General features: G+C 32.8%; 4 protein-coding genes and 1 non-coding gene across 8 annotated transcripts; 1 reads left to right on the top strand and 4 right to left on the bottom strand.

The window, feature by feature from the left end:
• Positions 1–525: 525 nt before the first annotated feature.
• LOC122597657 lies at positions 526–10556 on the bottom strand. Its single transcript, XM_043770230.1, has 3 exons — positions 10237–10556; positions 7275–7362; positions 526–917 (listed from the first exon to the last, which is right to left on the bottom strand). The coding sequence occupies exons 1-3, from the start codon at positions 10315–10317 to the stop codon at positions 526–528; spliced, it is 561 nt and encodes a 186-aa protein (XP_043626165.1). The 5' UTR covers positions 10318–10556.
• Positions 10557–12093: 1537 nt separating this feature from the next.
• LOC122597933 (acyl-CoA--sterol O-acyltransferase 1-like) lies at positions 12094–13273 on the bottom strand. Its single transcript, XM_043770525.1, has one exon. It carries the CDS (start codon positions 13199–13201, stop codon positions 12143–12145), a length of 1059 nt encoding a protein of 352 aa, XP_043626460.1. The 5' UTR covers positions 13202–13273; the 3' UTR covers positions 12094–12142.
• Positions 13274–14793: 1520 nt separating this feature from the next.
• Positions 14794–14956, top strand: LOC122598705. Its single transcript, XR_006323697.1, has one exon. It is a non-coding gene; the product is annotated as a U1 spliceosomal RNA (small nuclear RNA).
• A 1262-nt stretch (positions 14957–16218) lies between these two features.
• On the bottom strand, positions 16219–23748 carry LOC122595645 (tRNA(His) guanylyltransferase 1-like). 4 transcript variants are annotated; one of them, XM_043768056.1, is made up of 14 exons: positions 23658–23748; positions 22274–22393; positions 21717–21848; positions 21585–21629; positions 21336–21505; positions 20450–20535; positions 20066–20173; positions 19673–19929; positions 18913–19044; positions 18780–18824; positions 18429–18598; positions 18022–18107; positions 17312–17419; positions 16219–16623 (listed from the first exon to the last, which is right to left on the bottom strand). In XM_043768056.1, the coding sequence occupies exons 2-14, from the start codon at positions 22375–22377 to the stop codon at positions 16489–16491; spliced, it is 1578 nt and encodes a 525-aa protein (XP_043623991.1). In that variant the 5' UTR covers positions 22378–22393; positions 23658–23748; the 3' UTR covers positions 16219–16488. The 4 variants fall into 4 exon arrangements, with proteins under 4 accessions (XP_043623991.1, XP_043623990.1, XP_043623993.1 ...); XM_043768055.1 differs by having other exon boundaries at positions 23664–23748; XM_043768057.1 differs by having other exon boundaries at positions 16527–16613; positions 23664–23748.
• Positions 23749–24840: 1092 nt separating this feature from the next.
• On the bottom strand, positions 24841–26075 carry LOC122598407 (acyl-CoA--sterol O-acyltransferase 1-like). Its single transcript, XM_043771005.1, has one exon. It carries the CDS (start codon positions 26013–26015, stop codon positions 24930–24932), a length of 1086 nt encoding a protein of 361 aa, XP_043626940.1. The 5' UTR covers positions 26016–26075; the 3' UTR covers positions 24841–24929.
• Between the last annotated feature and the right edge of the window lie 1262 nt (positions 26076–27337).

The following is a 27337-nucleotide window of genomic DNA, read 5'->3' as shown; positions in this document are numbered from 1 at the left end:
TAGTTATTTGAGTTTTACAAATGGGTTTTGGATTAACGGAGATAAAATACCTTATTTCTTAATTGTATTTAGGATTATTAAGGGTGTGTAATCACCAAAGTAGGTTAAATGACTGTGATATCGATTGTGATGTCAGAAAAGATAAAAGGTGATCAGAATGTTCCAGGATTTAACCATGAAGGCATGAACTATAACATAATTGATTTCCACAAGATAAACCTGTAGATTAACTATTTACTAATGCATAAAATAACTTTTTTAATTAGTCGCGCATCGCGCGGGGTAAAATACCTGGTATATATATATATATATATATTTAATAAGAAAGGATATGGTTTGCAACTTCCAATTAACAAAAAACGCTTTTCCTTATTTATCCACTTTTAAATAAAATTACCATGATAACTTAAAATGGAGTCTTTTATTTAAAAGTGGATAAATAAGGAAAAGTTTTTTTCTAATTGGAAGTTGCGAACCATATCCCCTCTTACTAAATATATATATATATAATATCCTTTTTATGTCTCACTCTTTAAACATTCTATCCACAAAACCTTTCAAGCACGATGTCGTCAACATATGAATCACAGCCATAGCACTCCCGACATTCGTTGCCAAAACCGAATAACCAGCCATAGCACTTGTGTCACAAAATGCCACACAATTAGATGGTGCATTAGCATGTGTGGCGGTAGCTTGTTTTGCAGTCAAAACCATCATTAATCTCGAATCCACGTCGTCCACTTTGAAAAAAAAATCAAAAATGCGTCGTCGATCACCGCCGTCTCTGATATCCCGTCTCTCTTCTCTTCCGATGATCAAATGATAGATACAACATATGTAGTTGTTAATTCCAATGATAATAAACTTGTAATCGTTCATGGCATTGTTGAACCGAAACCCGTTGCTAGCGGTAACTGGAATAAGCAAAACACTTTGGTTTTTCATGAGACTAATGAGCCGGTTGTTATTATTCAGAGAACACAATTGGTATATATGTATATATAAATCTAAATGTCATATATCTATATATATATATGTATATATATATATATATATGGTAAGGTTCAATTAAGAACCATTTAAATTGTAAGAACCATGAGAACTACCATATTATAACTTGATGTTCATATGTAATAGATATATGTGAACATATTTGTTCACATAGGTTCATTTGAGAACCATTCATATATGAACATAGGTAATATTAGTTATAACTTGACATGTTCAAATGTACATGAATTTGTTCACATAAACTATTCACCCAGTTATAATTAAAAGGTTTTCATGGTTCTTCCAATTCAAATAGTTCTCATTTGAACCTTTACCTATATATATATATATATATGGTAACACTCCAGTGAGAACAGTCTTAAAATAAGAACGGTGAGAACACTTAAAAAACATCATTTTGATGCATTAAAAGTCCATAAACTAACATAGTGCATAACTAATCATTATTTAAGTGTTTAACAACACGTTGATCCGTCAAAATCGAAAAAATCACGTTTTTTGGTGGATGCATCATTTTGAAGAATATGCATCCAAGATGGATGCACAAAACAAAAAATATGATTTTCTTGATTTTGACAGGCCAATGTGTTGTTATACACTTAAATAATGATAATTAGTGTAACATTTGTGATTTTTGACCTAGTTGACTTGTAATTTAATGTAATCGAGAATGAACGAATTTGTTGACTTATATGGATTTCCGAACGTTTTGTTGTATAGTAACGTAACGTGAAGTCTAATTGTGTTAACACTCTCATTTTAGCGTTTAAATGGTTAACGTTTAGCCATTTGTCGGAATTAGCGGAGCGGGAGCCCAATAATGGACTCCCTAGGCCAGCCCCCATCCTCCACACCCACCACATTCATTTCCCCCTTACCCTCTTTTCCTTCATCTCATTACTCTTCCTTTCTTTCTTTCAACCACCACCCAAATCCATCATAAATTCTCCATAAACTTCCCCTAAATCTTGTGTTATTAGTGGTAAATTAACACAATCAAGTAACATTAATAATAATAATAATCATCTTCCAAGAAAAATTAAGGATTTAAAGGTGTTCATCCAAGTCTTTGCCCTAAAACCGAATTTGGAAGATTTCGACTCTTTTGGTAAGTTAAACTCATCTTAAATCTCCATTTTTATGTTTAGAAATTCATTACTAGTCATGTCTAAGAAACCCTTGGTCGAAATCGGGTTAAAACTTGAATTGGGTCAAATTAGGGTTTCATTAGGGTTGATTTGGGTCAAGAACGATTTGGACATGTAATTGTGTTATGGGTTTGGATTTGATTGATGAAACATGTTTAGTTATACTTAATGATGTTTATTTGAGCCTAAAAACAAGTCTTGAAACACCACAAGTCGATTTGGATGTCAAAAATTGCGTTTGGGTTCGTTCTTGTTGTTGTTCTGCTGCTGTTTGGCTTCAGATATTGGCCACTGCGACGCAGTGGAGTGGGATAGCCACCACTGCGATGCTGTGGCATTCTCCTGATCATTTTTGGTGTTTTGGGTCTCACTGCGGCGTAGTGGGACTGTTTGGTCCTCACCGGGGCGCAGTGAAAACTTGCTGCCCGAATGATTTCTTTTGCCAACTTCAAACGCTTATAACTTTTGAACCGTAAATCCGTTTTAGGCGTATGACCTATCGTTAGAATCGTGTGAGAGTCTAGTTTCCTTTAGTATCATCCTTTTTATGAGAATCTAACACCATTCTTCCCGAGTCCATCGTTTCTCCAATCGTGTATTCATCGTCCGACCTTGGGGTGTCTTGGAATGGCCTAGGGTGACGTATATGGTAACGTAAGCTATAATGTGATGATGAAGAGTTGTTATAATAGGGTTATGCCCGTTGTGCTCCCCGCTTACCCGCTTAGTCACCTTCTACCAACGTTCAAGGCCAAGGTGAGTTTCGTAGCCCCTAAGTTTACATTATTTGGGGTGGAAAGTGTACTCGTTTGTTAAATGCTTGTCAGTTGATATGATTGATTTTGATATTGAACGAGATGATGATTACTTACTTGTTTTGCTTGTTCACGTGATTGCATGTGTTATGATTACGCATTGTTCATCATGTAAGTCGTGCCGGTTTATTACGCATTATTTATTATGTAAGTCGTGCCAGGAATGTATTTTACACATTATTTATCATGTAAGTCGTGTCGGTTACTACGCATTATTCATTATGTAAGTCGTGTCAGGAAACGTATTTTATGCATTGTTCATTATGTAAGTCGTGCTGGTTATCAATATTGTTAAACATTGACTTGTGTTGATTTGTGTGGACATGATTAGGTATACTAATCCTCGTGTAACGTTAACGGTTGCTATCCCGACACATTTGATCTCTTTATCTAAACCTACGAACTCACCAACTTTATGTTGACACGTTTTATTACACTTTTCAGGTGAACAGGTTAATGGAAGACATATTGGATGATGATTGATTGTTTGCATGCTAGGATTGGACTTGGACTTTACTGTGAATCCGTGATTCATTGTTCCCGCTTATGGGTTATGCTTAGGATCATATACCATCTTTTGTACCCTCTTTTGTAAACGTTTGATGGTCGTGCTCCTTATGCATTTTTGAATGGTCATGGACTTGTATTTGATTAAATTGTATGGATTATCAATCCTTTTAATGCATCTAGATTTGTCTCTACTTAATTTCCATGTCATGTTGTGTTTTTCTTGTGATATCTCATTATTCCGCCTTGTTGGGGTGTTACAATTAGTTTAGCACTATGTTAGTTTTATGGACTTTTAATGCATCAAAATGATATTTTTTTTTAAGTGTTTTCACCGTTCTTATTTTAAGACTGTTCTTATTTGATTGTCTCTATATCTCTATATCTAAATATCTATATATATATATATTATATATATATTATTTTGATTTTTTTGTTTTATATGTTTGAGTTGAATTACCGTGACTTTGCTTTTCTGTATTATATAATTTTATGATTTTTTTTTTGTTTTACTTAAGTGAAACTTTTTGTATTTGTATATATTATGTATAGTATATTTGTTGTATCCTAAGTAGTCTAAGGACATAAATTTCGGTGTTTCAGTCACGGACTGGTATACGAAATATCATTTTTTTCGGTGGTATTTCGGTAATTCTAATATTATATATATATATATACATAAATAAGAGTAAAAGATAAAACCTGGAAGTGCTGAAACAGAATTCACTGAAATTTCAGAAATTTTGATCAAATTTCGGAAATTTCGGGGGTATTTCGGTCAAATTTTGGTCAAAACCACCGAAAATTTCGGTAACGATATCAAAACCGAAATCAATACCGAAATTATGTCCCACTACAGAAAACCGGTATACCACCGAAATTTCACCGAAATTGATAACATAGGTTGTATCTAAATCTATATATATGTATGTTATGAAAAATTGCTCAATCATGATTTTTATATCGTGTTTAATATAAAATTTAAATGTATGTAGAGTTGATGTATTTAGACTTGTAAACAAACCGAACAGAGTTCATGTTTTGTAGTTTCATTGAACAAAAAGGAATGAGGACAAACAGTTGTACAAACATATTTTGTGTTTGTTTAGGTTTAAGTGAAAAAGTATGAATATGAAAACTTCGACGAATGGATATGTCTATGTAATTACTTCATTCAGGAGGGCAATTAAACAAGTACAAACGAGCGAGCGAAGTGATATATAATGTTTAGTAATATTTAGATATGTTTCATCTAAAAATAAAATATTATTTCTAATAGTGTAAAATTAGACTTTAAATCTGTGTCTAATACACGGGTGTTATGACATTATTAATATTAGATTTTAATTTATTATTGTTTTTAATATAGCTATTTTATTGATAAAACATTAATCTATATAGTTTAGATAAAATATATCTTAAATACTTCAATTAAAATATGACAATGTTAAAGGTGTTTCCTATAAAGATGACATTTTTACACATTTTGTTTTTCTATGTGTCATGACAATTATTAAAAAATTCAAAAAAAGATAATAGTGCAAATACTTATAAAATCTTAGTATATTTACATTAAATTTTGTTTATTTTAACTAATTAATTTTGTATATATAGTACTATTAGGTTATATATTTATATAGATTTAACTATTATCTTGTTATATATATATATATTAATTATTATTCTTGATTTTTTATATTAGATTATTGTTTAAAAGTTTAAATTTATGATAGGAAACAAAAAGTATAAATTAAAGTCAAAGACTCAAAGTTAAAAACAAGAATCAACTTGAGAAAATCGAGAGTTATAATTAGTCGATTAATTATTAGATCAACTGTGTTTTAATATATTAAAATATAAGAATGTTATACACCATGTGTAATAATAAGGTGATAATAGCATATTACTTATATGGTTCTCAAATATTCAAATGCGGGCTAAGTATGTCACAATCTACAACCGGATATATTATGATATTGTAATATTAAAATATTGCAAATCATGTCACTGTAAACAACTTTAGTGGAAATATTTTTAAAAAATATTCAATAGAAAACTCAAAAATTTAATATATAGATTTTTTTATTATTAACAATAATTAATAATAATTTAAACCATAATAAATTAATATCTAACATTAATAACATTGTAATCCCAACACGGACCTAAAATTTAGTAAAAACTATAAACTATTTAAATGCCAACAAATAATAATTTAAAAAATAATGAAAATACATACTAAAATTAGAAAGTAGAAAACATAAAAATAAAACCTATCTATAGATCTACTCAAAATGTCAACAATTGATAATTTAAATATAAATAAAAATAAATCAACTCCACTTAGGTGGGCCCCAGAGGTGAGTTTTCCTCAAGGTCTCAGGTTCGAGTATTGGGTTTCTCATCTCAAGGTATTTTCCATGAGGAGAGGGTTGGAGGTCCAACGATTTGTTAGTTAAAATTGTCTCCAGCACGTCTGAATCGAAACTAACTTTATAAAAAAAATATATATAATAAAAATACGTACTATAACTGGAAAATAGAAAAGTTAAAAATAAAACCTAATTATAGATCTACTCACATAGTCACATGTACTCATAATTCACCTAACTTTTTACTCCATATGTTGGAGCAGAAATAATCAAACCATTTGGGCTATCAAGTCTTCTATGCAAACAAACTAGTGACCCACCAATTTAAAAACACTCTATGGTAAAATACTAAATCATTTTGGTTAATTAACAATCAAAAAGTTGTAACCACCATCCTCCATCAATCTAAAGTCGACTATCACCGTCATCTTTCTCCCGGCTTCGTTATCTGTCACCCCTGGTTTTTCAGCCATTTTCTCGATGGCTACAACTACCACCAACAGATGGCTACAACTACCACCAACGTAGATGAAGAAAAAAACAATTATTTCAAGATTGATTTTTATCATTGTTTTGGTTATAAATTTGTGAATGTTGAAATAATATTTCTATACTTGTAATTCTTATAACATTTTACATCGTCATTAATGACGTAGCTAATGTAGAATTGTTCCTTGGATGCGCTCCTTAGAATCAACAAATCTTCATCATTACGTTATGATCATTGTTCTTATATGTAAATGGTTTTATGTAATATATTGTTTCTATCTGTAATTGAAATAGAGATTTTAAAACTTTGTAAGTCTTAAGTTGTACCTCATGTTTATAGAGAGTCCTGATTTCCAAACATACGTTGTAATTTAAAAGTAGGAGTAAAATAAAATGTCGTTAAAAAAAATTGAGAAAAAAAAGGAAAAAAAGGACATGTGTAAGGGCATAACAGCGCCTTAAGGAAAACTAAGTCAACCATAAGCCAACTATAATTATATATAATTTTAACTATTTTTTTTGAAAAAAAAAGGTTTCCTAAATATTATAATGAAAATCAGGGAGTATATATATATTAACTAGCATTGTACTCGTGCGATGCGGCGGCAGTTTGGTGGTGGCGACGAGTGTTGGTGGTGACGGCGGTCGTGGTGAACTGTTATTAGTGGTAGGTGTAGGTAATTGATTTAATGTAATTGATGTAAAGGGGTATTGAAGATATTTTAAAACATAAGGAATTGATGATGTTAATTAATTTATCAATGGTAAAATGGTAATTTTGAATCTAACACTTTTATGAGAGAGATAATGATAATTATTACTCGTATAAGGTAGTATAGATAATGATTATTTCAGTAAGCATCTTCAAAATATCAGCTACATGGCTACATCTACATTCTATTATTTTAATAACAAAATAATGACTTTACCAGCCATTTTATAAGTCGAATCCTTTTGCAAAACAATGACCGAAGAACTCCCATAGATCACAGCCTCGACACCTATATATCTAAAAGCCTACAAAACAAAAAACAAAACAATACGGTAAGAGTAACAAAATTTGTCTATATTTGAAAAATACAAAAACATTTTTTAAATTTTTTACCCAATCGATTCTCTTAGGTTAAGTGGTATGAGGTTTTTTGAGGAGAGAGACTTGTGTCACATGACGTCATGTCACATCTTAAGAAGCCTAGTAAAGGCATCTCCAATGGGAGAGTAATGAAAAGCTTTTTTTAGGAAAAAAAATTTTTGAATAGCTTATTACTATTAGAGTGAATACTTTTTTTCTTTAAAAGGTTGATAATCATAATCCTCAACCTATTTGATCAAATACTTTTTTCTATAGACTCACACTAACTTTTGAATTTCATTTATTAAAATATTTTTTTTATAGCTTTAACTAGTACTCATAATTTAATATAAAAGACATTGAAAAAAAATCTTTGATAAGTTGATACCACTATGGATGCTCTAAAATAGTAAAAATTGGGCAATTTAGGTAGCGTGAGCATCTTGCGTCATGTGTCTTTGATTTTTGTTTTTTTTTAATCTTTAATTAAAGGTATAACTTATAGTACTTGTAATAATTAAAATAAAAAAAATGTGCCGTTTGCTGAAGTACTCGCTGGCTACCCAATGTCAAGGACTCCCTCAACGGCTAGTCCCTATTAGCGTCACATCAACAAAAAACACTCAAAGATTTAATCCCCCTAAAACATACCCAATGCACTCATCCTTCAAGGACTAGTCTTGGATCCACTAATTTTTTTGTCTTCTTCTTTGCATATAAGATTAAAAAAAAATGAAAAAACACATACAAGACTCGTCCCTGCAGGGACTAGTGAAGCGGACGAGTACGAAGGACAGGTGGAGGACTAGTCCCACCCAATAATGTGGACTAGTCCCTCCAAGCCAGACGAGTGGAGGACTAGTCCCATTGGGTAGCCTCTTAAGGGATTGGTTTGTCAGCTATACCACCGTTACTAATTCGGTAAACTCATGTCATTATTTGACATGAGTCATTATTTCATTAGTGAGTGGTGATATGGCTTTATGATTTTACTCTCACCATTCCCTCTTCCCTTACTAACACTTTTCTTTTTATTAGCATGGTACCTGCACGTTGCAGCAGATATCATAACACAGACTTGTATGTGAACGGTTTGTGTGAAATCATGTAAGGGAGTCGGTGTGTGCGAAAAAAGAAAATTTTGATGGCTGTCATGTTTTAGATTTAAGGTTGTTTTTGATGGAGTGGGTAGTTTAGACATTTTCTCTTATACAACTTTCAACATGGGAAACTATTTCTTTTATTATATACTATAGAAGTATAGATATAGATAAGCCAATACACAAATTTGATTAATAGATCAACTGAAATACTATAGGGACTAACATATAAAATTACATAAAAATCTATCTTCTTTTTCAGATCCATCTACATATACATATATCTATACCTACAAGTCTACAACTCTATATTTATATCAATCTGTTTCTTTCAACACAACAAACACCCCTCTTTTCTTATATACAAATGGCTATTGATGAAAGATGATTTAGTTGAAGATGAAAATGAAAGAAACAAATCAAGCATGAAGCACCTGATCAAGAAACAAATTAAGGTTTATTATTATTATTATTATTATTATTATTATTATTGTTATTAATTTTTATTATTTTTTTTTTTTTGGAGACTTTGAGCCAACGGCTATAGATACATAGAAAATTGAAAAAGCATGTGTAAGGCGCCCGTCTTGCCCATTCCGCCCTAAGGGGGGAGAGAGTGGTCGCGGGGAAGGAGGAGCGGGGTCGCGGGGCCGTGCGGGCACATCGCCGCCGGTGGTTCACCGCAGGAGAGAGAGAAAGAAAATGGGGGAAGAACCCCGATGGGGGGAAGGAAGAAAGAGAAAGGGAGAAAGGAGAGAGAGAGGCCGTGATTGGTTGGTCAAAGTCGTGGGGCCCCCACCAACGGGTCTCACGACATTTACTTTAAAAAAAAAGTTTTTTTATTTTATTTTATTTAATCTTTTACTCTATAAAACCAACACCACTTCACCATTTTTATACAACAAACCACCATTCTTCTTCATTCTTCTCTCCCCTTTCTTTCAAATTATATACCAAAACTCTATCCCATTTATGTTTATGTGGTGTGTATTTTGCATAACATGATCATAAAGCGCGATGGTAGGGCGATATCACCGGTTCATATCATGGATCCGCCGGTGGAAGCAGTTTATAACGGTGATGTATACAATGAGATACAAGATGAGGATGTCCATCACCGTCTTCGATTCGACCTCACGGAGCATGTCGCGGTTCAAGATTTGCCATATCTTAATGAGTAGTTTGTTTTTTTTAGTATGTCGTAATGTTTTAATTTTTAAGTATGTCGTAATGTTTATTGTTTTATGCAAGTCATTTTTTTTAGTATGTTGTAATGTGTTTTTAATATTTTTAATAAAATGTGATGTTTTATGAATGATTAATGTTGTTATTTTATATAGTTTTTAAAATTATATAGTATTAAAAATAAATGAAAAAGAAATGAAATAGTACTAAAAATAAATGAAAAAGAAATGATGAGGTGGAGATGGAAGAAAGTTATGGGAAAGTGACGCCAGTGATTTGGGGAAGATGGGGAAAGAATGAAATAAAATGAGGTGGCAAAATTTTATTGGTTAGTGTTGGGAGAAGAGGGGTGACCACTCCCCCCCCTAACAAATTCGGTTCTGATTTCTGAACTTAGAAAAAATTTAAAATTTTATCAGCCGATTTCATCCTTAACCCAAACCCGTTTATTTGAAATATCATTTCATTTTGTGTATAATATATAAAGCTATAGATCTACAACAACTAAGTATAAAACCCGGAAAATACACTAACCATAAGTACTGGGTCAACAACATCATAACCATATATATTCATCGGAGCTCCGGTCAAACACCACCACTTTCCACCCGCCATATATTTATCTTTTTTGTGTTTTGGAATTTGGATCTTGAAGTGTGTTTGTGTATCTGGGTATTTGAAGTTAGAAAGAGGTGGTTATCTATATATATACACACATGATATGAAACATGTTTTTGTATTTGTGATGGAGAGGCAGTGAGTTTGGTTGGTAAAAGGGGATGGAGAAATTAAAGAAAGAATCAAAGAAGGTGAAGAAATTAAAGAAGGAAGGTGGTACCTAACTACCTATACTATTCAATGATATTGCATTAATGCATCAGTTCAATGGCATTCCCTAAATATATACATATATCAATAGAATATGAAATACAGTATATTTTTTGAATTTGATTTCATTTATTTGTGTGCAAGTCGTAAAAAGCAAAGTGCAACCAACAGAGTAAATGTTATCATTAACACGTTTAAAACTTACCTATTGTTATAGAATTGATTGAAATATATATATATATATATATATATATACCTTCCTTGTTTTGAAAACCAATTTTTTTTAAAAACCATGAAACTCTCATTTTATTAATTGGATTATATGTTTTTTTTATTTATTCACGTGTGAAATGATATAAGAAAGTATGTCGTAAAAGAAAATTTAAAAAAAAACCCCTTCAAAATAGCCTACTGTGAACTTGTGAATGAATATGTACATGTTTTCGTTCACATGTTAACAAACGGGTATATATAAGGTTTTGAAAAAAACTTTCTTCTGCAACATATATTTTTTAAACGTTTCACATGTAAATGAACAAAAAAAACATGTGCTCTAATACATAATATAAGAGTTCTCAAGGTTCTTACAAAAAATAGATTCTCAAAATAAAGGTCCCCTATATATATGTTTCCTTATTTTAAGAACCATTTTTTTGTATGAACCATGAGAACTCTTAAATCATATATTTGTTCACATATTTTTTTTTTGTTCATTCACATGTGAAATGATATATAAAAGTATGTTGTATATTTTTTGAGAAACCTTCAAAGTAGCCTTTTGTGAACTTATGAATGAATTTGCTCATGTTTTTTGTTCACATGTGACAAACGGCTATATGTAAGGTTTTGGAAAAAAATATTTCTGCAACATATATTTTTATAACGTTTCACATGTGAATGAACAAAAATAACATGTGAACAAGTATATGATTTGGGAGTTCTCACGGTTCTTACAAAAAAATGGGTTCTCAAAATAAGGGTCCCTTATATATATATATATATAGGGGTTGGTTATCGTAAAACAAATATTAAAATAAAACAAATAAAACAAGATCTTAATACTTAGATCATGGTTAAATTGATGCACAAAGATTCACAAAACAATTGATGTACGATGATTTAAGTGTTTAACAACACTTTGATCATTCAAAATCGAAAAAATCACGTTTTTTGTTTTGTGCATCCATCTTGGATGCATATCATCAAAATGATGCATCCAACAAAATACGTAATTTTTTTCGATTTCGATGGATCTATGTGTTGTTAAACACTTAAATAATGATAATTAGTTATGCACTATGTCAGTTTTATGGACTTTTAATGCATCAAAATATAATTTTTAAGTGTTCTCATTTGTTCTCATTTGATTGCCACTATATATATATATATATGGCCAACTAAAAACATAATTATGATCATGTTCCTCCATGCATAAAACTAATACGTGTGTATGTTTTTACATTCTCTTGTAAATTATTAAAGCGACATTTATTTATGCACAAGCGATACTTAATTATTGAAAATGTAAACATATATATAATACGATACGAAATATTCGTGTTGTTTTACTTTATCGAATGTAGAATTTATATATAGGAGAATCATCTTCTTCTTAAGTCAATAAGAAGGGACAAGTAGCATTATCAGGGCTAATCAGCCGACCATTTGTTACAAACTCCAAAAATGCGACACTTTCTTGACATCCACGTACGTAAGGTTTGAAACGCAAAAATGGTGGAAAGAATAACCAAAAGCAAGTAGCCAGAATTATTCCCAAAGTCAATGGTCTTGACAAACTTGGACCCAAATGTAATTTTCCTATAGCTATTCTCTTCAAAGAAATTTCAATACTCAACAATACTCCATGTAATAAAAAGAAGCAAGTCACTTCACCTGTAGGTCTTAATCTTCCAATGTTATAAAATATAAACTCGTGCATCAACCCCGAAACAAGAAATGTTGTAAGAACCGCAACTACAGAGGCCCATCTTCTTGACAAAAATCGCAAAGAAATGGAGCGAATGGGCTCGTATATAGTCGGATGAAGAATGGTAGTTACCATGAGGTTCCACCTTTTCCCCCAAAAGTCTTGGAGGGAAGTAGCTAGATACGGCTCGTGAAATTGTGGCTCAAGTTCCATTTTCACCACGTTTCGAGCCACATATGCAATCAAATCTAGCACCATATCAAGTACCAAGTACATATGGAGACAATACGATGACATAATCAAGTATGGATGAATATATTCACTATAATCATACGCCTTAAGTAACAATCCAAACAACACAACCTTCACAAAAACTATTCTCATCGTTGTTTTCTTGGTCGCTTGGATCGAATTTGTATGGCCCGACGAAGACTTGATTGGTAAACATGCCATGGGTATAAAGTGTGACAATTGGATAGGAGGATCCGAAGAAAGAGGACCTTTTCCATAAGCAAATAGAAGTATTTTGAAGTTTGCAAGCCATGCTATGAAGAAAGAGGTAAAACCACCAAGGATCATGGTGGTTAGATTGAGGGGAAACCATAGAAAAAGGCATATAACAATGGATAAAGCCAAAAGTCTAGTTGTGCCTTTTGGTATCAACTTGGATATCATGTAAGAATAAAGAAGACTTACAATCACTACTATCCAAACCAAAATGAAGTTTTCTACCTCTCCTTCCATGGTAGTGATAATTTTCCCTTTTCAATTGCTAGCTAGCTAATTCTAACAAAGAAAGTGAATTTCGTTATTAGTCAATATATGAAGGTGCAGTAGTGACCAATATGGACAAAGACAGGAACTTTAAAAAATCAATAAAGCAAAGATAAAAGAACAATTTCTAGTCTAGTCTGCCTGAAAGTGATATGCGAATCTTCGGGTATCCAAGTTTCCAACTTTTTTCCAATTTATATATTTTGCTTAAAGATCTTTTATATATTATTATATTATATATTTTTATTTATTTATAACGTGTAACTACTTTGGCTTATTAATACATATATACTTCATGATCAACGATTGAATGGTTGACAAACAAATACATAAAGATCACTATAAATGAAAAGTCAAATGACATAAACAAAGAGGAATAGACGTCATTTACCCAAAAGTCCAAACCAATTATTATTATCATTATTATTATTATTATTATTATTGTTATTATTATTATAAGTATATATATAGTGATTATCTTATAAATTTTACTCCGGAAATAGTACATATATATCGTCTATCCTAACAGCATTAAAAATTAAATCCATATGTGATTCATGTGTTATATGAGCGTTCCTATATCGTACTTCGGCTGTTTTTTTACATGTTTAAGCCATATCATCCATGTTTTGTTTACATCAATGATCTTTACGAACTTCTTAATAACCGAAGTCGGTATGATATGAATTTCTTAAAAATTCATAAAAAAATTTACCACCTGCGTTCTCACTTTTGAATAATGCAATTCAAACATTATTTGAAAGTTGTCATTCTAATTTTATCAAATTTTTTTTCCAAAATAGTTGTCCACTATAAATTTGTGGAACTAAAAGCCAAAAGGAAATGTTTGGTGCAGCGAACTCCACATAACATATAGTACATCAAAATATATAAAAGAAAAAGATACAAATTGTATGGTTTCAATTTAGCTGGATAAGAAAAAAAGAAGCTGGAAGGTTAATATATATGAAAATGACATAATATTTTCTTCTGTCTTTCCTCCATATAATTCTTGTATGCATTAATTCACCAGCACAAATAAACAACAAAGTTTTATATTCCTCAATTTATATTCCACTGGTCGGTCATATGATTCAAAACCACAATTCTTATCACTAAACCAAATCAAAATTATTCTCACCACAAAGTTAGATGGGCTGTTAAGAAAAACAACTTTTGGATGGAGAAAAGGAAACCGGAGGGGGGATATAACTATGAAACAGTAAATTAATCTAAAACCAACCAATCAAAGTTACAAATATACTTAAACAACTGGAAAGTACACATCCAACCAAAAAAATATCATGGGCCTGATGTTCAAGATGGTTGAAATTATTCATGCTACCGGGACTTTTCCTTTTTATCCAACAGATTTAATGTTTTTTGGCATGTAATTGATATGCTTGTTCCATAAACTATTGAAAGAGGTATAGGCGTAAAGCAAAATGTAAGAAGAAAAAAGATACATTGAACTATTGAAGTCCTCCATCCCACATCGCTCGAGAGAACAAAGTGAAGCAAAGGGGGAGTCTTATAAAAAGGGACAGAAGGAAACGGATTAGGCACTTACCTGGATGGGGTCAATGGATGATCATAAAGGTCCATGGCCTAGGTTAGTGACCTCCATTGCACTTGACGGAGGGGTGCTACCCTAAGGTCGGCCCAAGTGGTCGAGCCTACATCATAATTTGTGCCAGTGGGGGCTTGCGTTCGCGCAGCCCCTGCCCAACTATCAAGTTAAATTCCTTTTTTTTTTTTGAAAGATTAGCATTTACTTTTCCTTAAAGTATAATGAAGAAGTCCATTCATCTTCTATTATACGAGTATTGTTCTTGGGAAGATGGTAACTGAGTATGGCTTCTGGGAAGCAAATGGGTCATACTTGTGCTCGGGCTGTCATAACTTTAGAGACAATTGCATACTTATTCCGATTTTGACCTAAGGGAGTAATCCGGCAAAGTTAAGTCGATATAGTGCGAGGCAAAAGCACGACTCAAGTACCTGACTCGACTTGAATCTTTGCTAGACTGAGCATTTGTTTTCATACTCGAGCATGAAAGTGCAATTTTTTTATTTTTTATTTTTTATTTTCTCAATTTTAGAGTTCAACTAAGTCTTAATTTTAAGTTCGACCCAATTAAATTTAGAGCATGAAAGCCTTCATTAGATATTTTCGACATCATCAATTAAGCTCTTAACTTAAATACCAATATTAAGCTCTTAAACTAAATACCAATATGAGCTCGATAATATCGATTTCTAACTTGTACCAAATCATCTATTTTCTTATGCAACAACCTCCCTTTTTTCTTTTGATTTTGAGAAGACGTCTATTCCTATCTTGAGATATAAATCATTCAAGTTGATAGCTGAATTTCCATTGGTTTGTGCACCCAAAAAAAAAAAATACATTGGAGATTCATTGACCATTGGATTATCCAAGGTATATATTAAGTGTATATATCAAGTGTGATTTTTGTTGTTTCTTTAATTGCCTGAATCGTTTCGTTGTGGCTAGTTATCATTAAAAAATGACTCTTGAATCTTGATGTATCAATGTTATCGATCCTACATTCGATTGTAAGATGAATTTTACAATATGAAAGATGCCTATCAAAAGCGAATTTCACAATATGAAAGATGCCTATCAAAAGCGTGTTAGTTAAACTAGAACGTATTGATAAACCTACAACTACAAGATTGAAATTGCATTTTCTAGCATTCCTCTGAATTATAACAAGACGAATACCCGCGCAATGCGTCAGTGTAGGTGGCGACGTTTCGGTAGTGGCGGTGGCGACTTGTTGTGGCAACAACAGCGAGTAAGATAGATAATTGGTGTAAAATAATTCATATGATTTAAAGAGTTACCGAAGGTAATTTAATAGATAAAATATGTATGTTATAAATGTTTTAAGAGATTAAGAGATTCCAAAAATAGAATACCTAGTTTGTACTATAAGGGAATATAGATAAACGAACAAAAAAACCTCAAGAAACTTGATAGCAATTGGTCCGTAACAGAAGACAGCGTATCTTGCTGCACTGGTTACACTAACAAATGAAATTTTTTAGATGATATGGCATAAATACAAATGGACGAATGGTCAGGTTAGATTAAACCAAAATGGTTGACCATATATAAAACAAGGGGCCAGCCTGGTCAAACTATCCAGATTACACTGATTTACTCTATTTTGGAGGACTGGTGTCTGGTGGGCAACTGGGCATGCCTATGTGCCATGTTGAATGTAAGATTAGGACCTCGGGGACATCTCTTCAAGTATGAGTGGGTGTGCTGCCCAAAAGCCATCTTCAATTATATTCAAGTGTTCCACAACTATTTTCTTATGACACTTTGCAACCACTCCATTATCCATCACTGTTGTCTCCTGCATATGTATTCTTTAGTTTATTGAACATACATAATACTATTGCTGTATAAAGAGCGTACTAGGTTCTCATACTATTTTGGTCACTGAATCAAATCTATTAATCATTACTAGAATCATCCAACTTTCGGAAACCGTTCAAGGAATCAACAAGTTTATAGTTAAAATGATCGAGTTTAAGCGTAATGATCGAGTTATAAATTGCTTGGAGAAGTGGAAGCTGCCCACCAGGATATAGCTTCCTATTTAGTCCTGAAGTGATTGTTTTTTTGGTTATGTTTTGTAACTTTTGTTTAGTCGTTTCCATCTTGCGTCTAGATAGGTTGATGGATATGTAAAGTGGCATGTCGCTTTACATTAGTAGTACGCTTAGTTCTTGCGCTTTGTGCATGGTATTGTAATTGTCATGCTAACACTAAGTTAGTATGCCAGGACCTTATATGATTTTGGTAAATTTAAAGCTAACAAGGGTTTAAATCCCCTTTTACCAAAAAAAGTTTATAGTTAAAATGATTCCAGATAAACAGTTTTAAGAAGCCTGGCGGTTTTGCTAAGGATTCTTAAAGTCTACAAGAAAGACTGCATTTGCAATGTCCAACTATAATAAAACAAAAAACTTAAGATTGGTATTGCCATAGAAAGTAATGGGCGCTAAATATTTCTTTTAATAGATAGAGAAAGAGATGACCTTGTCCCAAAATACAGAAGAGCCATTGCGGAATATGATGGGCAACGTGTTGTAATCTATGGCGAATAACTGACAGAGCAACTGATTCTTTTCCGGTCTTTGAGTGCCCTGAAAAACAAACAATTCCTCAATAACTTGATGCAACTGTATCTTGGTTGCAATAAATAAATAAGTAGTCTTTGTCAGTGCCCCATTAGAAAACCTTCTTCAACCACTAATGTCTTAAAGGATCCCCAATGCATCACTAACCAACCAACCACTAGTCTTGGACCCACTTATTTTCCATTAAATAAATCTTTGTGTGAAGGGAGAAAACCAAAAAAGAAACACGGCCTTTTCATTCGTAATTAGCTACAAGTCACCCGACAATGAGCCAACGACGAGTTACAACTAACGGTGTTGACTCATCTGAAAGCATATTACTTGACCAGAGCAAAAAAGGAGGAAAAATGACACTCTTCTATTAGGAAAGCTTTACCAGGTTTAAATTCCTGCATCGGTGGACTTGAACACCATGGACCAGTTAGTCAAAGGCAGGACATCATGATTATAAATGCATATTGCTTAACATTTATGATTAAATGTCATGAGATTTGAGTTCCAAAAGGCAAAACAGAAAGACGGTTGGATGTATTTCATAGTCATCATTATCATATTTTTACGTGAACACTTTCTAAGCAATTATACTCAAGTTACAAGAAAGTGAAAACCTTTAAGATGCTCTGAGCTTCCCTTGTGCTTTTGCCAGACTTGACTAACATCCAAAAGCAAGTGTTATACTGATTGTTTATATGACCTATACAAATTAAAACGTGTATTGATAAAGAAACAAGTTCTAAAATGTCTTCTAACGAATAATGAATGATAGATATATGTGCTTTATTTTTGAAAATAGAAACAAGGCATTGTGATAAATCTTTATACAATATGTTGTCTCATCATGAATCAAATTTGGTATGTGACCTTTGCTTGCTAAGCTCAGTGAAGAGATTTGTTATGGTTGTCAAGTACTTAGCAACCAAAGGTCACATACCGATTGGATACAAGTGGACTCCCAAATGATAATAATAATAATGATAATAAAAGATAGAAGAAATGGAGGACAAGATTTGCTCACAGTCAACTTGTCTCCAAGCCAGATAATCTCGAATAATCTCATATGATGGATAGCACACAGCCCTTCCATCAAAATTTGGTGGGTATTTCAGGTCCTTTTGGGGGAAAAATTCTTTCCATTTCATCACATATGTTGAAGAGAAGAACGAAACAGTTGCAGATACTATTTCACTGCATGGATTAATAGGTTCCGCAATAGAAAAAAGAGGTGGCTAAATTAATCTCTGCTAGATAGATATCAGAGAATACGAATAGAGTAGGCTACAGAATAAAAGTTCCACTTCAAGGATAATAAATTTCCAATTTCCAGTCGCTTGAAGAAACATATGGTATAAAAAAAAAGAAGACGGACCTGACACGTCTTTGATAGAGCTGAGTATTTCTCTTCAATACAAAGCTGTGGGTTAAAAAGATGTTGACAGTAACTACAAAGTGCATTGGTGTCATAAAATTAATCAGTAAACAACTTTATTAAACAAACTTACCTGTATTCATCACTCACTCCATACGCAAATACAATGTCTTTAAATTCCTCTAAAACAGCAACTGCACATGAGTTCATAAGTTTCAGAGCTTGCTCATCATTAGGCTTCTCAAATCCTTGAACTTCAGAAAATCTAATAGAAAAGAAAATAAGAAAGCATATAGAAAAAGGTAAAGTAACCTAGGCTCAAGCTCAAATTATGGCATTGCTTGGCAACAGGAGCTCAACTAGTGATAAGTCCAACCCATTTAGTTGTGAATGAGTCGATTCAAGTTATATTTTACTTCCAGGGGGTAAAAGAGTTCAAAAACATATATCACAAAAAACATCTCAAAACCAATCCCAAAGTTTACTTTGAATGCGTAAACCTGCTGAAACTGTTTATAAATATAAACAGATGACTATTAGTTTCATGTTTAACACACGAACTATAATATATATATATATAACTAAACTTTATATGACAAAAAATCTTCTGGTTAACCCAACCAAAAAAAACTACCCACTTTGGAGCGTTCCGTTACTTCAAAATGTCTATTCATTTATTATCTAAATGCAAGTATTAACAGGATTTAATCATTTAAGTAAAATAGTTTCAAGTTATTTTTAGCTAGCTGTAGGGAAAGAAAAAAACCTCAGCTTTTCTGACATAAGTATTCTGTACTAGTTGTAAAAAATCAGATATCAGGTAAGTCAATATAAATCTACAGTCAAACTAACAAAAAAATCATATAAATCCCCCAATGGAAATATTTTTTTACCTGTGGAAATGAGAGCCATCTATTCTTACGACGATCCAGGTAAATGGCAACAACTTGTTATCAGACTGAAAGGATTTCACATACTCTGCTTTAATATTATTCACATTCTGCTCCAAACTACCTAGCTCCTTGCAAAGACAGGAATAACCATTCCAGAAACTTCTTGAAGCAATATTTTCTGAATGGACAACTATAGCTTTTTTCCGCAGTCTTTTTACAGGGGCTTCATTTTCATAGATCTTTAAGGTTTCATTAACCTGAGTGATAGGTGAGATCAGGTTTTAGAAAGTTGTGTGACATGAGCAGATGAGCACCTTAATAGTGCATATCAAGTTATAGAATTAATTGAAGAAGAAAAAAAAATGCAATGTGGAATCCAAAAGTACGAGACACCTCTGTCTTGAGAATGCAAGATCCCTGACGGTACATGCTTGGAAGGTTTTTGTAATTGATGCTGAATTGTTTGAATAAAATCTCATTTTTTTCTTGCTTTTGAGTGCCCTATATATGCCATACAAAACACAAGTAGCAGCATGAAATGCACAAACTTATTAAAATAAACTATAAACAATGTAGATTATGAAGAGGAAAGGTTGATGAGATCAAGCGAATGGAAAACTCTTGAAACCAAGACTTCACATTAACATCATCGTGGACTTTTCTTGAGGAAAAAAATGATTCCACAGTGGAAATCATCATCGTGTACTTTTGCTTAATGGAATATCCTTTAAGCATATAAAGTTGAAGTGCAACAACATATAAGCTAATGATACCCACCTTCAAGATCTCGTGTGCTTCTCTTTCTGATTTCCCACTTTTAATCAACATCCAAAAGCAAGTGTTATACTGATTGTTGCTGTGACCTAGATGTTTAGAGAAGCTGTTAATATCAATTACACTAGCTAAGTTTTTAGGAGTTCAAATTTGATGACCCTGAAATGTGGATCATCCAAGGCACATTAGCCTTGGACGGAAATATAAAAAAATCAGTTTTAAATAATCAGTTTTCGTACCAGCTTAACAGGGCTGCTTACATAGAGGTAAAAAGAAATGACCTATATTTTGGGTTTGAAGGTCTGGCTATTTGGGCTGGGTTATTGGATGATTAGTAGGCCCGTTTAAGCGTAACTTGTTCCCCAAGTTATTAACCCTAAACTGTCATCTATATATATCCCTCATATGTAATTGTAATCTAATGGTTTAGAGCATAATAAAATAACCTAGTTGCAGTCGGTGGACTAGGCCCCCCACTGGGGCCGAACCACGTTAAATCTCGTGTGTCATTTATCTATATTTTCTTGTATTATCATCTTGCTGATTTGCTTCCGCTGTGCTTAAGGCTAAGGCTGTTCCTAACACTATATAACCCTTCTTTTAACCTAAATTGTGAGACATTAACTCCTGTTTCACAAGGTGTCTTTTGTATTTTGTGTAAAAGTGTCATTTCAGGCCTTTCTATAAATATTATCTTAAGTAACCAGAATCTGCAAACACCCAACCTTATGAATGTTACAACTGCAAACACCAGAAGCACATCCAAACACTAACTTATATACCACTATGAGTTAATTACGTGATACTGATTACTTAAGATCACATAATGCAAGCCAGCCTAAAGGTGAAGATGAAGATGTATAGACAATCTCAAATATAAATAACTCACATTCTCTTTGTCTCCATGCTAAATATGCCTGAAGAACCTCGACTGATGGGCAGCATATGACTCGTGATTTAAATGAAGGCGTAGATCTCATTTCCGCGTGTGGAAAAAACACTCTCCAATTTGCCACATATAAAGACGTGAAGAAGGAGACAATGAGTGACAGTATCTTGCTGCAGTGTCAACTTCACTGTTAAGGCTAATACCAAAAAATATTACTAATTGACATAAATAGTAGAAAAATAGTATCACCTGGCACGCCTTTGGTAAAACTTGGTTTCCTTCTTGAAAATGAAACTGCATAGTGAATCAGAATTTTAAGTTAGGAAGTCAAAAACAATTTCTTATATGTTAATCAATAAGAAATAAAGAATGAGGTCTTACCTGTACTCATCGCTAAAACCATAAGCCAAGATTATATCTGGGTACTTCTCCAACACTGAGGTAGCACAACAGTTCATCAGATTTAGAGCTCTCTCGTCATTAGGTTTTTCAAACTCATTAGTTTCAGAAAATCTGCCAGATTTGGTAGATGGTGATCATAGCAAAAGTTTTTCACATAGAAAATAAACAGTATATGACAGTTTTATCCAGCTCAAAAAGGGTTACGAAAGGGTTTCTTCATGTAAACATATCTTTGACCCTAAAAAACACTTCTTGTAGAGAAACATGAACAAGTTTTAATTGTTATATATTTCTACTTCAGTAATGTACGATAAATATGGCAATGTGTATCCCACAGTCATACAACTGTCCAAGACACTTCCTCTTTCACATTTAGTTAAAAACTTAATCCATAGATCAAAAACAAATTAGACAAATCGTATTTATATACACTTCGCTTTCTCAAAATGAAAGAAAATAAGATAAAATACAAAATCTTATAGGCCCCCACCCTAATACTGAATAAAATATGTAAGTTTTTAGAGTAGCAGGTCTACCTTTCAAAATTGCGACCATCAATTCGAACTACAATCAAGTTCGGATACATCACTTCGTCTTCGTTTTCAAACGACTTCACGTACTCATACTTGCTATTCGCCATCACTGCCTATGATCAGCTGCACCAAGATAATATATTAGGAAAAAGGTAGAAAAGGTGTACAATTTTATTAGCAACAGGCTGCTGAATGATGACTCGGATGCACACAAAGCATGAAATTAATTAAAAAAAACATAAAACTCATAAGTGTTATACTTTGCTCTGATAAAGCAGTATAATTCAGTGTTGAATTGTATAAGATGTTTGGACTTTGACCTGATCCAAATATGACTGGGTGATAATGATGCCCGACTATAGAAGACCTGATTGCAAGGTCTTAAGAACAGAACAAGTGCTCGGCAGCCTAACAGGGGAGAATTTTGCTGCAGGTTGGTACAAATAAGCACTTAAAAGGCCGTATAGAAGTCTTATTCGTACAGATCTAAACTAACGTGTAATGACAGATGTTGGTGATAAGCATGCTATGTATGAGTTCCGGCCTAATTATCAAACATTGAAGACATCTACATTTGTATTCTTAGAGACCATCAACAAGACATCAACATACTCAAAAGTTTCAAATATATTTAGTTTTCGCTATCATCTATCAAAATACAACAATTCAGCCTGATAAATGAGCTGCTGGAGAGTTATCAACCAGTTAACCACTGGCTCATTAATCCACAACACCATACGTAAAAGCCACAGGCTCAACTCTCCCAGGATAGCCTAAACTAAATCCCTCTCTGATTTTTTTTGGTATGACTACTAATGCATCACAAGAATCCAACTTCTTTTTTCTACCGTTCTTGACCCAAGTGACGGAGGCAATAATTTTATTCTTTTTTCTTGATAAAAGCAACAAACTTTATTCATTTTAGATCAATTTAGAACATATAAGCTAGTCCCACGACTATTATCAAATAATAATAACAAAATCTTCATTGAGGAATTTCATCAAACAGTTGGTGTTCATACATAAAAACTAGAAGGTAAAGATTTTCACCTTGTCCAATTGCAAACGCAGAAAAGAAATTGACCTCCATACATACCACTTGTGTCTCTTTTCTTTAAAATTATACTTTCATGAATATCATTGATCTTAATCCTAAAACTAAAACAATCTGGTGCAGGATAGAGAGGGATTCCAAATAAACAGAATCAAGTAATCTGCTTTATTACAAAACGCATCCATTGTCTAACTTTAATAATCTATAGATAGATTATTACAAATAAACAATTTATAGTCATATATAGATTCATAGTAATAACTCAAAGTAATATATAATTCAAATATTAGGGTTTACAGAATTGTAAATTTTTAAGTTAGAATTTGTGCTTACAGTCACCTTGTTCAGAATCCAGTTTGTGTAATGAAGCTAGGCTGAGCAAAGAGGCTGAGAGCCTGAGAGACTTGTTAGTTACTAATTTTCTTTTCCCACCCTTTGCATTTTGCTATCAATTAAAATTGTTATGGATTATTTTTTAGAGTTGAGATGGTTGGGCCTTGGGCTGACGGTATTTATATATATGGGCTGAGGAAGTCTTGTAAGATTTGGACTTTGAATTATTAAAAAACACACTCACACAAAACAAGCATGATACCCGTGCATTGCGGCGGCGAGTCGGCGATGATGGTGGTGGCGACATCTATTGGTGTAGGTAAAAGTATTTGATTTAAAGGGGTTAGTAGAGATATTTTCTAATATAATGGACTAATGGTGTAATTTAATATTGAGGGTTGATGGTGATTTAATTCATTAAGGGTATTTTGGTCAATTCACATATCACATTTATGTAAACTTTCAACATAGGGGTTATAATTTTTATTAAGTAATATAGAAATATAGAAGTAAAGATAAATTTACATTAATAATTCAAGTTATAATAATGGCTCGGAAAAAGTGAGTGTGGGGTTGTCACACACCTAAGTTGGATAAAAAACTTCTCACATATTAATATTTTAATATTAATTAATAAATAATGGGCCCTGATTTTTATAAAATAAAAAATCAAAATGTGAATGATTTTTCACTCAATTTGGATGTCACACATTCACTTCCCCCTAATGACTCATATATTTTAGAAGCTGGCCACTTAGATGTAGTTATGTTGATCATGGGCGCGCTAATTGTAGAAGGTATACCCGCCGTTGGTATTAAGTGAGTTTTTTTTTCACTTAATTTTTTTTGTTTTAGTTTCCTCACATTCTTTTAATCGGTTATCTTATTTTTTTTATTTATTTATTTTCTCTATTTTAGTTCCCTTACATTCAAGATCCTAACAAAATGGTAATTTAATTAGTAGATTTCAATATCTATATATGATTATATGTTCTGTTTGTACGCTTGCGAGTTGGGACTGTCTAACGGCTTTATAGCAGTGGGTATTGATACATTCTTTCAACATAATTATGTACTGATTTTCGGTTCCGTGTTACTCCATATTATACAACAAAACCTTAATTGGGAACATGTCTTGAAATTTGAAATTCCTATCAAAGCTAAAGTTTTAGTAAGAAAGAAAAATAAAAATACCTCGAATAATTATCATCATTCATACAAAACGTTTGAAATCATGAAATAAATTAATGATAACGTACATATATGATATATCTACCTTAATATAATTGGACATGAAGCATTCACGGGGCTAATTAGCCGACCATTTATTACAAACTCTAGAAATGCGACTGTCTCTTGACATCCACGAACAATTGGTGTGAATCGTAAAAATGGCGGAAAGAACAACCAAAAAGCAGTCGCGAGCACGCATCCCAAAGTTAACACTCGCGACAAAATTGGAGGCATATATGATTGTCCTTTGGCTGCTCTCTTGATGGCAATTTCAATACTTAACAATACTCCATGTAATAAAAAGAAGCAAGTAACTTCTCCTGTAGGTTGTAATCTTCCAATGTTATAGAATATAAACTCGTGCATTAACCCTGAAACAAGAAACGTTACAAAAATCGCGACTATAGAGGCCTGTTTTCTTGTCAAGAAATGCGAAGAAATGGAACGGACAGGGTCATATATAGTTGGATGTAAAATGTTTGTAGCCATAAGGTTCCACCTTTTGCCCCAAAAGTCTTGAAGGGAAGTAGCTAGATATGGCTCATCAAATTGTGGCTCAAGCTGCATTTCCACTAAGGTTCCAGCCACATATGCAAGCATGGCTAAGACTATTTCAAGCATGAAGTAGATATGAAAGCCATATAATGACATTTTCAAGTGTGGATGAATATATTCACCATAGTCATATGCCTTTAGTAACAATCCAAACAACACAACCTTGACCAAAAGAAACTTCACCGATTTTTTGGTTTTTTTGATAGAGCTTGTTGGAGGACCTGATGCCGGAGATGGAGTACTATAAGCGGGCTTGATCGGGAGACACGCAGTGGGTATAAAGCGTGACAATGGGAGCGGTGGATTTGAAGCAAGGGGACCTTTTCCATAAGCAAATAGAAGGATTTTGAAGTTTGCAAGCCATGCTATGAAAAAAGAGGTTAATCCACCAAGGTGCATGGTGGTTAGCTTAAGTGGAAACCAAAGAAAAAGGCATATAACAATTGATAAAGCCAAAAGTCTAGTCGTGCCTTTTGGTATTAACTTGCCAATTATGTAAGAATATAAGAGACTTGCAAACACTACCATCCAAGTCACAATGAAGTTGTTCACCTCTCCTTCCATGTTCATGAAAGTTTCTTCCTTTCAATATATATATATATATATCTAATAGCAAAGGAAACGAACTCAATATGCATAAATACATATGTATTGTAGGTGAGGCATGGCAAAGTGACAAAGCCAAGAACTTTTATAAGATGCACATAAATTAAAATTTAAGTCTACCTCGAAAGTGATATTCGAATTTTGCCGAATACATGCCTTCATCGTTTATATCACTACTACTATATATTATTTTAAACATCTTGACTTTAAACAATAACTAAAATAAATAAATAAAAGCCTAATTAAATAAATTCTAATGATCGACATAACTATATAATTTAATGCAATCAAAAGCAACTTTGGAGACAAAAATAATAATAAATGAGTACTGCCATATTAAAGATATAGGGTCTACCTTTCTCGTGGTGGGTTGGTGAGTAGGAAAATTTTGGATGTCAAGACTTACACCATCTTCTAATATTTGCTGTCACCCGACATGTGACTTGATATACGGTTACAAGAATGCCCAGATAACATAAATCATTTACACGAAAATAATTTACTAATTACGTTTAGATATATGTTATACAAGTATATATCGACCAATCATATCTATATGTAATGTAACACATTAATTAAAAATGACTCTCACGACTAAGCCAGTCTTTTAATGTCACAATTTTCGTTTAGACTCTGATAAACGAGTCAAGTTTTTGTTGATTTATTATATTCGAGTTTGAACTTGAATATAATTTGCTTGTTCGATCCAAACTTTAATTATAAAGCTCTGAGTATAAAAGTCGATCTGATATCGATTATAAATATTCTTCGATATAGTTGAGTTTAAAATTATAAAGCGTTCAACTAAATTGAATAATTATGAAGCTTTTCTAGCTAGCATATATAATTATAAAATAAGATCGATGATAACAAGAATTGAAAATCGAGATTTGCCTTCAAATTAATTCGTGATGGAACTTAAACTGGGATAGCTCACTAGGTTCTTCAACTTGAAACCTCATCCAATTATACTTGAAATCTCTTACCCCAAAGACATACCTAGTATTGGAGTCGGAACCAATGACTTCCGCCGTATGAAAGCAATACTACTCTAACCACTGAGTTAACTAGGTATTTTTCTTCAGACAATTTTCAGAACATATGTGAGAGTTTTAGTGTGGAATAGCATGCATGTGTTTCACATTTATGTACATGTCAGATTTGACGATTTCAGCATGTTTTGAGTGGTGCCCGTTGGGCATTGGATGCTGTCCACGTGATCAACTTTGGAAGAGAAAGTGTTTAACTATGTCCTATTAGCAGATTTCACCCTTTGATTTCGGAAG

The sequence above is a fragment of the Erigeron canadensis genome, chromosome 4 (assembly GCF_010389155.1).
Source record: "Erigeron canadensis isolate Cc75 chromosome 4, C_canadensis_v1, whole genome shotgun sequence".
NCBI classification, from domain to species: domain Eukaryota; kingdom Viridiplantae; phylum Streptophyta; class Magnoliopsida; order Asterales; family Asteraceae; genus Erigeron; species Erigeron canadensis.
The sequence above is the reverse complement of the archived record's forward strand: the minus strand, read 5'-3'. Positions and strand labels throughout refer to the sequence as shown.